At 43.7% G+C, this 11,287-nt stretch overlaps 1 protein-coding gene across 1 annotated transcript; it reads left to right on the top strand.

Moving 5' to 3' along the window:
* Positions 1-1,392: 1,392 nt before the first annotated feature.
* RPL7 (ribosomal protein L7) lies at positions 1,393-9,001 on the top strand. Its single transcript, XM_033055058.1, has 7 exons — positions 1,393-1,478; positions 2,568-2,670; positions 3,388-3,554; positions 4,188-4,325; positions 4,685-4,794; positions 5,911-6,121; positions 8,936-9,001. Exons 1-6 carry the CDS (start codon positions 1,465-1,467, stop codon positions 6,117-6,119), a joined length of 741 nt encoding a protein of 246 aa, XP_032910949.1. The 5' UTR covers positions 1,393-1,464; the 3' UTR covers positions 6,120-6,121; positions 8,936-9,001.
* Positions 9,002-11,287: the final 2,286 nt, after the last annotated feature.

The raw sequence follows: 11,287 nt of genomic DNA, 5'->3' as shown, positions 1-11,287 counted from the left end.
TGCAGTCTACATGATTTTTTACACCGGACAGCCCTTGGCTGCTTCGAGTTTCACTAATTTCTCTTCTTCCCGTACGTGTGTAATGATGTGCCAGTGTCTCCCTGGGTGATTTTAGGAGCGCGGGTGGGCGCGCACAGGATGAGACTTGGGAGTACAACCTCAAGCAGCTTTCGAAGCTGCTGTGCTGGGCAGCGCTGCTCCCCGGGCCGCCCTCCCTTCTCCACAGTGCAGCTATTGATTCCGTATGGCGAACCGAAAAGATGCCCAGCCTAGTGAAAACACATCCCGTCAGAAACGGAGCCCGCGGTTTCCATTTGCCCGTGCGTCCCGGTGAGCGATCCTGCGGGCAGCATTCCCCCCTCAGCCTCCATCCCCGCCGCGGTACTGAGCTCGGGCGGGAGGTGGCGTCCCGTAGGCATTTAGGACAGGCTTTAAGGCTTAAATTGGGGAAATCCTGCCTCGTACAGGACTCCTGGCAGCCCCACCACCGCAGAGCTCGTTCTCAGCCTCCTGTAGGGAAGGCCAGGTCTGGTGGCAGAGCGGTTCCCTCCCGTCCCGGGACACAGACAGTGCTCGGGACACAACGGGTGCTCCGGACACAGCCAGTACTCGGGACACGGCCAGTACTCGGGACATGGCCCGTGCCCGGGACACAGCCGGTTCTGGGACACAGCCCGTTCTCGGGACACAGCCAGTGACCGGGACACAGGCAGTACTCGGGACATAGCCGATCCCGGGACACGGCCAGTGACCGGGACACAGTGCTCAGGACACAGCCGGTTCTGGGACATAGCCCATGCCCGGGACACAGCCAGTGCTCAGAACACAGTGCTCAGGACACAGCCGGTTCTGGGATATAGCCCATGCCCGGGACACAGCCAGTGCCCGGGACACAGTGCTCAGGACACAGCCGGTTCTGGGACACAGCCCATGCCCAGGGCACAGCCAGTGCTCGGGGCACAGCCCATGCCAGGGGCACAGCCAGTGACCGGGACATATCCAGTGCCTGGGACACAGTGCCCGGGACACAGCCCGGCCCGGGATACAGTCAGTGGTCGGGACACAGCCAGTGCTCAGGACATAGCCCGTGGTCGGGACACAGCCAGTGCTCAGGACATAGCCCGTGCCCAGGACACAGCCGGTCCCAAGATACAGCGGGTGCTCAGGACACAGCCGATCCCGGGATACAGTCGGTCCTAAAATAAGCTAATCCCGGGACACAGCCGGTGCGCGGGACACAGCCGACCCCGGGATACAGCCGGCCCCACCCCGGCTGGGCGGAACCAGTGTCCGGGCGCTTTTAGCTCAGGCACTCGCCGGACACCCCGGCGCCCGCACGACGGTCAGGCACAAAGGCGGACGTTCGAACCCGGGGTCCTGCCGGCGCGCAGGGCCTCGCTTGCGCGGGCGAATGAGCTAAGAGCGCGCCGCGCACGCGCACGCCCCTCTCTTCCGGCGCTGACCATGGCGGACAAGGAGTGAGTGTCGTCCCGCCCGCTACCATCCGCCGCCATCCGCGGCCGCTGCGCAGCCCGAGCCCTATCCACACCGCCCCTGGGGCTTCCGTGCCTCCCTCGGGGCTGGGAGCGGTGGGAGGGGAGGGACCGGCGCGGCGGAGATGGAGCCTGCCCGGCCCGGCCCTTCCGCGGGCGGCGGCTGCGGCCACCGGCCCTTGGCGGGGTGGGGAGGGAGTGCGGGCCCGGAGCGCCGTCGGAATTGCGGGGCCGGGGCGGCGAGTTCCTCAGGGCTGGGCGGGCAGGCAGGGTTGTGTTGGGGCTGGAGCAGGGAGAGATTGTCCGCCGGGCTGATGTAGGCGCTAGTCAGGCTGATGGTGGTTCCATAAACGCGCTTCTGACAAGTCTTGCCATGCCTAAGAGTTTAAAATCTCCAGGACAAGAGAGACCAGGGCAGAAAGCGATGTTCAGGAAGTTCTGCCTAAAGTTGAGGAGGATCTTTGCCGTACGGGTGACCACGTACTGGAACAGGTTGCCCAGAGGTTATGGATCTCCCTCACTGGGGATATTCTAAGCATCCTGTGCCATGTCTTCTGGGATGATCCTGCTTGAGCAGGGAGGTTGGGCCTGATGACCCACTGTGGTCCCTTCGCATCACCTACTCTGTGATAATTTGAGCAAGTTGAGAGTCCTGTCAAATAAATTTCACAGTACTGCTAAATAAGGTTTTCCTGTTCAAGCACCTGTTGAAATGTTCTTTGATCAGACAGAAGTTATCTTGAATTTATTTTATTAATAGTTGTAGCAAAGTAGGACAAGTCTTTGTAGTTGTGGTTGTGTACAGCTCTGGTTGGTCTGTCACGGTTTCTTATCTGATACAAAATGTGAATGGTGCAGATGCTGAACCAGAAAATCACCAGGTTCAGTCCCAGGGAACTGTCCTGGGATGCTGTTCCAGGCTGGGAACAGTGAGGATGAGGAAGATGTAGTGAAGTGGCTCAAGGTAGCAAGGCTTGCACACATGTTGTGTTTGAGAGTTTTGATGTTTGTCATATGTAATGTCATTGAGTTTCTTTCTACCAGCTAAAAGCTTTTGTTTCTGTTTTTATTTAGAGCAAAGAAGGTGCCCTCTGTGCCCGAGAGCCTGCTGAAGAAGCGGCAGGCCTATGCGGTCATGAAAGCCAAACGTCAGAAGAAGATTTTGGCTATAAAAAAGGTGAATATTCTCTGATCTTTTGACTCAGATTGCTTATTTGCTGGGGTAGCTGCTGCTACTACTGATGTGATGCAATACAGAAGTTCACAGTATGCTGGTGTTTTCTTAATGTTTTGGACTAAAATGTGTTTTTAGTGGCTGATAGCAAAGTTCTGGGCAGAGTTAAGGGTGAAGCTTACAGGTGTCTGTCATGTTGATCTTACAGGGCCTTTGTGAAAGGGAGCTTGATGTTTGATCAGAGAATCCTAGAACTGTAGGAGGTTGGAAGGGGCCCTAAAGATAATCTAGCTCCAATCCCTGTGCCATGGACTGGGACACCTTCCACTAGACCAGGTTGCTCAAAGATCCAATCCAACTTGGCTTTGAACACGCTTAGGGTTGACCCTTCCACAGCCGCCTGGGGCAGCCCATTTCAGTGTCTCACCCCCCTCACAATAAAGAATTTCTTCTTTATATCTAACCTAATTTTTCCATCCTTCAGTTTGTACCCATTACTCTTTATCACCACAGTGCTGATGAAGAGTCAGGAATGGTAACATTGGTTGCTGTGTAACAGCCTACCAGGTTCCCTGAAGCATCACTGGGGGTTGTTCTGAGCTGTGTGATACTGATCTGTGTTACCTGGGGGAAGTTCTAGAATAAGGCATTTTACTTGTAGGTGATTTTCGTGTGTTAAAAGGCGTTTTCTAACTGTAAGCAATTTCCAATTTATTGCAGTACCGCAAGGCACAAAGGAAGCTCATCTATGCAAGAGCCCAGGCTTACCACAAGGAGTACAGGCACATGTACAGGCAGGAGATCCGTATGGCCAGGATGGCCCGGAAAGCTGGCAATTACTATGTCCCAGCTGAGCCAAAACTGGCATTTGTGATCAGGATAAGAGGGTAAGGTTGGATACAGGTATGAGCAGTTTTATGTTCAGAAGTACTGCAGTTGGCTTTTCTGTTGCCTCTCTGTTTTGAGGACTTAAATATTTTACCAAGATAAAGCCTTCTACCAGTACCTTGAGAAGCTGTTGGTGGATACTGTATGTGCCCTTGAGGTGTGTTTAATTAAGGGCTAAATCATTTTGCTGCCTACCATCTTAAGGAATTCCTGATTTTTAAGAAGACAAGGCTGAAAATACATGCAGACCTTTAGCTTGATAAAATTACATGCCCCTTATTTCCAAACATTCTTCTGAGCTGTTCAGGTGTTTGTTTTGCTCTACTCTGGTAAAGTGTTACAGAAGACTGAAAAAAAGGTGTGATTGGAAGAATTGTGTTCTGGACAGCACAAGGCTAGTTTTAAATTGTTCCAGTATAATACTTCAGTTCTTTTCATGGAAATAGGTGTTTTTAACATCATACTGAAATATATAGCAATAGTGAATTAATTTATTAAGCTTGCTTTGTGTAATTAATGAAATGTGTTTTCATATGGGAATGGTGCTATTGTGTTTTGGGGTTGTTTTTTTAACCTGATACCTAGCATTTCTGGGATGTTCATCATTCAGGCTGTTTTGCTTTCTTCTCCAGTACCAATGGTGTAAGCCCAAAGGTTCGCAAGGTTCTGCAGCTTCTTCGCCTGCGGCAGATTTTTAACGGCACCTTTGTAAAACTCAACAAAGCCTCTATCAACATGTTGCGGATTGTTGAGCCCTACATTGCCTGGGGGTGAGTGAAAGGCCCAGTTGTACCTAACCAGGATGCAAGGGTTGAGTGGGTTTTGCATTTTACTATGCCAGACTTGCAGGGTTTTTATCTTCTGTGTGCTTTCCTGTCTTTGAATTGAAAATGTGGTTAAGGCAGTGCTTTAAAGGTAATGACTGCTACATATGATTGCACATTCCTACTGGTGTTCTTGGGAACTTGGTGTGAGATTTGCTTCTCTGTTGCTTTTGTGTTTATATGTGGGACATGCTGAAATGACCTTTAGTTGTTTAGTGTGGAAGTCCAAATCGGGGATGTTAACGTTAACCTGAAATGTGGCTTGCAAAGACTAAAAATTATTTTTTTGAATGTGATTGTTTCAGTTACCCCAACCTGAAGTCTGTGCATGAACTGATCTACAAGCGAGGTTATGGCAAGATCAACAAGCAGCGCATTGCTCTGACTGACAACCGCCTGATCCAGAAACGCCTTGGTAAATGCTGCTGAGTAAAACAGGAGGGCAGCTGCCTCCCTCGGGGTGATCGGTGCTGAGCTGGGCAGCTGTCCTTAAGTGTCACTGGAGTACACGGTGTTTAGTTGTGATCTCTACTTCTGTCTTAACTGTTTAATACAAAGCAAACCAGAAGTAACTTCCATCTTAAAGTATTGAAAACAGGTGTAAAGAATCAAATTTTAGTATTTTAAATCTATAATATTAAACATAACCTTCTTTACCTTTATGGGATTAGTAGGTCTTTGAGTAACGAAAAAGTACTGTAGCATGAAAGAGTCATCATAACTTTGAACTTTCAGACTTTAATATAAGACAGTTTGTCTTTGACTTTTGTGATTGGGTAAACAGACTTTTTAAACTTCGTTAAAGAACTAGCTAGTGATCAGTGTATTCAGTAAAAGCAAAGCAAGGTAAACAGTGGGGGTATGGGCTGCTCTGGGAAGCTCCCTTCTCTTGCATGCCAGAATGAGTGAAAGCGACCACTGAAGTCTCCCCCTTTTTTGGCACTTGATTTGCATTTTGCTTCAGATTAGGCTGTGTCATGCTTGTTTGTTTTCCTGTGCAGTGGATAAACATCCTGAAGATACATGTATTCTGTTGTAATCTCTTTTTAGGGTTGTATTTTAGGAGAGTTAACTTGTAACATGTCGCTGAAAACTGGAAAGGCATTAAGCAAACATTATTATGTAAGGTAGCATTATTCAGCAGCCTAACTTGATAGCTAGTGAGATTCCCCGAGTTACACATTGCAGTGGTTTAGGTGTATTTAATCTAACTTTTCTCCAAAGAACAGTCTGTTTTCCTAAGATTCAGTAAGGGTGGGTTGTTTTTTGTTGTTCCTCACTGCTGGCAGCAAGTATTTAGCAGTTAAAAGTGATGCCTCTTGCCAAATGAGCCATCTAAATTTTTACTCGGCTGCAGCTAATCCATTTTAATTGGAAAAGTCAGTCATTCAGTTTCATGACAAAGTGAGTGGTTTCTGACTTTCTGAACTTTATCAAAGTAAGTAGGCATGACAGTAACAACGTGATAATTGTTAGTTTGTTGTTTACCAGTGCCTATGAAGTCTTTCTGAAAACTGTGTCTGAATTTTAGGAAAGCTTGGCATCATCTGCATGGAAGATGTGATCCATGAAATTTACACCGTTGGCAAGAACTTCAAAGTTGTGAACAACTTCCTTTGGCCCTTCAAGTTATCCTCTCCTCGGGGTGGAATGAAGAAGAAAACGATCCACTTTGTGGAAGGTGGAGATGCTGGGAACAGAGAAGACCAGATCAACAGACTCATAAGGAGAATGAACTAATGGTGAGATACAGCCTAAGGCAATCAACTGTTCAGCTCTGCAGGCTGCTGTTGCTATTTGTCTGACATTCAAGCTTAATAGATGCTCACTCATTCTTGGGTGGTACCTACAGTATAAAGCTGCTTGAACAATACAGTGTGCTGGTTTTGTTTTAGAATTCTTACTAAAGCTTAAACATTTGGGAGGTTAAATTGTCAGTGTCACTGGTGTGTTTCGGAAATACAAGCATAACCAATAACTTATTTTAAAGCTGTATTTGGTTTTATGTTGGGAAACCTTGCGATCTTGGCTAAAACTTTCAAGCCTCATTAAAGATCTGCTAATAAGATTGAAGTCTTGTGATTGCAAGTACTGTGGTTTCATCAGGTTTTCTAGAAAAGCCTGATTAGGACTGGTCTAAATTTTCAGCTTGTTCAAGCTTCAGAATGATTCATTTAAAACTTTAATGTGTAGTTGCTTGGTTGGTAATTTTGAAAGACTGATTTGCTCATTTGAGTAGTCTGTCCTTTAGAAATAAGGTTTATTAACACTTAAAGTGATTTAACAGTGACAATTGAGTCCTAAAGGTAGGACCTACTGCAAACAGAGTCTTACTATTGCTGTCACTCTGCTGTTCCTGCTTTGGTAAGAAGTCTTTACCATTCATAGCAGAGTTCTTGTACTTTGCTTGGCTTTTTAGACACTAAACTACCTTCAGTGTTGCCCATATCTTAGGTTCAGTCAAATGTCTTTCTGATTTGACAAGTATGCTGCAATTTAAGAAATCTTCATTGTCTTAGGGTGTTTGGAAAGCATATCAAAAAAAGACCCAATTTTCCCCAAAGTGATTTCTCCAAAGTCAAAATGGTTATTTTGGTTGGCTTGTTGGGATTCGTTTGGTGTGGGGTTTTTGTTGTTTGTTTTTTGTAGGGTTCTGTTTTTTCCTTTAGATCAGATATGCGGTTTACTTATGAATTTCTGGCTTCAGAGGATTGGTTCATAAAAAATGGGTAGTGTTGTGACTTTACAGTTTAAAACAGGTGTAGTTGCATTTGGATGATTCAGAAATTAATTTCTGAAATCCAGAAATTGAAGTTTCTGAAGGGAAGGAAGTTTTATGTTGTTTTGTTTTGTTGTTTTACATTTTTTTAATCAAGTCCTTTAAAAATATTCTTACCACCAAGGCACAGCAAATCTAACTCATTGGGGTCAGCTTTCTGTCCAAGGAGTTAAAGGAGATTTATGAAATCGTTTCCATTTGATTGACAGCGTTAATTCTTGAAGCTTTTTTTGTAGACTGCTGATTTCCTCACTTCAAGCTCCTTCCATGTTGTGCTCTTATCTCCCATCTATGAAGTCAGCAGGGTTTTAAAGTGTCGGTTACATGGCACGAGGAAATTCCAACTTTAGGAAAACAGTTCCTTACTGGGGACACTGTTCTTGAAAAGCTTTTTAGCTCAACTGTGGGAAGATGTTGGTAACTCTGAGAAGCAGAATTGCTGTAATGTTTGATGCCTGGGGTGATGTTAAGTTGCTCCCACTACTATGCTTGAAGGAATTTTGCTGCTGGTGGCAGAAACTTGGAAGTTCAGTACTGGCAGATGTGTCCTTGAAGTTAGTGCATAACCAAGGCTGAGGAGGACCCCATTCTTCTGTTGATTTCTGAGCATTATCCTGTTTTTAATGGAAGCACTGCAACTTTTCTGTTAGTGTAGATCCTTTCCCCTCCATCTTCCCTGCTGAACATCAAATGTATACTGGTAGTGTTGTTTTCAGGAGCCTTCCAACATACGGGAAGCTTCTCATTCAGTATTGCAGTTGCTGTAAATGCCTGCAAGGGTTGGTATATTGGCAGAGAAGCAAGGGGTATTCATTCGTCTGGTTGGTCATGTTTTTCACTGGACTTGTAGCTCAACATCCCATATAAGTGGCATATGTTAGAGCTTCATCTTTTAATTTGGGAAGTGACCTTGCAGTTTCTTTATGCTTATAAGCAGTTGTTACGCTCTTCCTGCAAACTAAATCTAAGATAACTGGTTGTTCTTCTGTCTTCAAATTTCTTTTCCTGTGGTTGTGAATGGAGTTAATGTTTAAAATTTGAGTAGCCTACATGTAGAAAATAGAAGAAATGTTGTAGTTTTTACTGAGGCCTTGGGCAAACTGGAGTAGTAGGTTCAGGTGACATACTGGCAATACTCTCCAGGTAATATCATTATGAAGGGCTGTGTATCTGAAGAAGAATATTCCTCTTTCCTATAAGTAGATGTAAGTTTCCTGTTATTGTCTTTATTCCTTATTCTATTTGTCAGTTATTTCTTAAATGATAATCTCAAGTGGATGAACAAAATAGACTTCCAGTACTGATTCCTTCATGTAGACTGGGAGGAAAGAGCATAGTAATTGAAAGCAAATGTTGACAATCAGTACTGAATTTCATCAATTTTTCAAGCAAACTTTACAGGAACTGGACCAAGTCAGGTTTTTTGCTTTTGTTTTTGTATGTAAACAGTATCTGAAATGTGCCAGAAATGAGTGCAGCAAAGTTAGAATATACACAATGTCTTGGCATGTCTTTAAATATCAAGTGCAGGTATCAATGGTTCAAGGTATAAATGTTTATCCTGTTAGGCCGGGTACTCAAAATATCTATTTTCAGTGAAGAGATGTTAATGTAGAAGTTAGTTACTGTGTGTGAGACTGCTGCAGTCTTAAATCCAGTGAAATGAGTGTTTTCAGTCAAAATTACAAACTGTAAAAATGTATTACTTTTTCATGTGGCCAGAGTTGTTTCAGATCTACATATGCTTAATGATACCTTTTTCTTTTCTACCTTGCAGGTAAAAGATGCCCAGCTGCAATATTTCGAAGTCTGGTCTACTAATAAAACAGTCTTGCACAAAACAGTCTGTTGTCTCAATTGGTCTCTTCTTGTGATCCTCTTCTGAAGTGGTGGCATTTGCCAGGTTCGGTTTGGAGTCATGTGTTTCAAAGAGCCATAGTTTGAATTAGCAGTATGTAGATGCTGCTTAACCTTCATTTGGAGGAAAAAATTTGGAAGGATTTGTACAGGTAACAGATGAGGTTTTGAGTTGCAGCAGTAAATGATGAGCTGAGCTGTGTGCTGTTGAGTGGGCAGGGTTCCTGGTTATCTGTAGTGTACCAGAAAGCTGTGTGAAAATATTTTTATATTTTTATGTAAAGAAGCAGTAAGTGTAATCTGTTCTTAACATCTTAAGATCAGAGAGTCATGGAGTTGCCCAAGTTGTAAGGGATCTTGAAAATAAAATCTAGTTTCAATGCTACTACCATGAACACCTTTCACTAAACCAGGTTGTTCAGAGCTCCATCCGACCTGGCCTTGAGCACTTCTAGGAATGGGACATCCACAACTTCTCTGGGCAAGCAGTTCCAGTGCCTCTCCATCCTCACTGTAAAGAATTTCTTCCTAAAATCTAATAAAATCTACTGTCAGTTTGAAGCCATTGTCCTGTCCCTACATACCCTGGTAAGAAGTTCCTCTCCATTTTTATGGTAGGCTCCCTTCAGGTACTGGAAGGCCACAATTAGGTCAACCTGAAGTCTTCTCTTGTCCAGGCTGAATAATTATGATTCTTTTAGCCTTTCTTAATAGGAGAGGTGCTCCATCCCCCTAATCTTCCTGATGACCCTCCTCTGGATTTTCTCCAGTGGGATAATGTCCTTCCAGTGCTGGGGACCTCTTAGCTGGATAATTACTTGCAGCTTTGAATATCTTCAGATATTTTTTACCAAGAAAGCATTAAATACTTAACAAAATAGTAAATTATTTTCCACATTCAAAGTAATCACTCAGTTTAATTATCTGATTTGTTTGCAGTGTTAGACTGCAGGTACTATGAAGTGGAAGAGCACAGGATTCATGAGGATATGAACAGTTGCTGATAAATGTGTAGGTGTAGCAGAGAGCAGATTAGAAAGCCAGGGACGAGTAAAACATGTTACTGCATTCAAACTGATTTCTCATCTTGCAAGCACTTTACTGGAGGAGTCTTAGCTTGCTGATGCATTTGGTGCAACAGATCAAGAAGTTGTGTCTGCTCTTGACTGAAATGTTTTTTTCAGGTCGGGTACAGGCAAGCTGTATTAAAAGCAACAGTGAAGGATCTCCATATAAAATTCACTTACTGATTTTTGTGCCAATTTCTGCAAGAGCTTATTTCTGCACTTTGGTTTAAATAAAACTTAACAATGCTAGTTTATTGAAGTTTCTCAGAAGCTAATTTTTAAATAACATGGAAATTTATTATATCTGTTTAACTAAAAATAGTTGAGTGCTTTTGTGAATGTGTTTGGACATTGGCAAAGGAGCTGAATGTCAGTCACTGGGTCAGTCTTTCCAGCTACTTGAACAATAGAGTTCTAAAACCTGAGCTAATAATTCCTCTGTTGTGAACCAAGCTCCAAAATGTAGTAACACAGCTGCTTGTGTCTAAATAGAAGAGTACCAACGCCTTAGTCCATTTATACTAATGGAGGTGTTCAGTGCAAGTAATAGGACTGCATGCTTAAGAGAGGTTTAATGAGTGAATGAGTTGGAAACCATGTAAGTATTTTGTTAGACATCTTCATAAAGTGAGTGATAAGCTGTCTTACAAGGAAGAAGAGCGTTTTTGTAAAGACACTGGATGAAAGGAAAAATTTTACAGTGAAAATTACAATAATCACTTCTCATAATTAATTGAATTTATTTTGTAAGAGTGCAGTCTTCAGTTTAGAATTGCACCAATGAGCAATTAATTTTGCATGTTGAAGGGGGGGATGTACCCAAATAAAGTCTGTTGACCTTGGTATCCCTGGTTATTTGTTTCAGTTGGTAGTTTGTCTACTACTTCCCTACAGCATTTTCACTTATTTTCCTCTGACACACTTGTTCTAGTATCTTAACAGACAAGCATTTTGTGAACATAATGAAGCCATACAAACAGATCACAGATGTTGTGTGATAGGTATAGAGCATAAAATATTAGCTTATTAAATGAATCAGTTCTACAGGACCTTGCTCGTCTGATAAGCGTGCCCTCTAGGTCCCAGATTTTGTTTAAAGGAGTACATGGACTAAAGCATTAGTGAGGAGGAAGTTAATTTGGTTTTCGTGGTACTTAAGCAACTCATTTTTCTTGCCCGCCTCTAAAATCTTCTTTCAGATAACA

This window comes from Catharus ustulatus, chromosome 1, assembly GCF_009819885.2.
Source record: "Catharus ustulatus isolate bCatUst1 chromosome 1, bCatUst1.pri.v2, whole genome shotgun sequence".
NCBI lineage: Eukaryota > Metazoa > Chordata > Aves > Passeriformes > Turdidae > Catharus > Catharus ustulatus.
The sequence above is the reverse complement of the archived record's forward strand: the minus strand, read 5'-3'. Positions and strand labels throughout refer to the sequence as shown.

Excerpts from the sequence above, each read along its gene's own strand:
- RPL7 (XM_033055058.1), top strand. Across the intron at positions 3,555-4,187 it reads TTTGTGATCAGGATAAGAGG|TACCAATGGTGTAAGCCCAA; the intron begins GTAAGGTTGGAT and ends TTTCTTCTCCAG. Across the intron at positions 4,326-4,684 it reads GAGCCCTACATTGCCTGGGG|TTACCCCAACCTGAAGTCTG; the intron begins GTGAGTGAAAGG and ends TGATTGTTTCAG.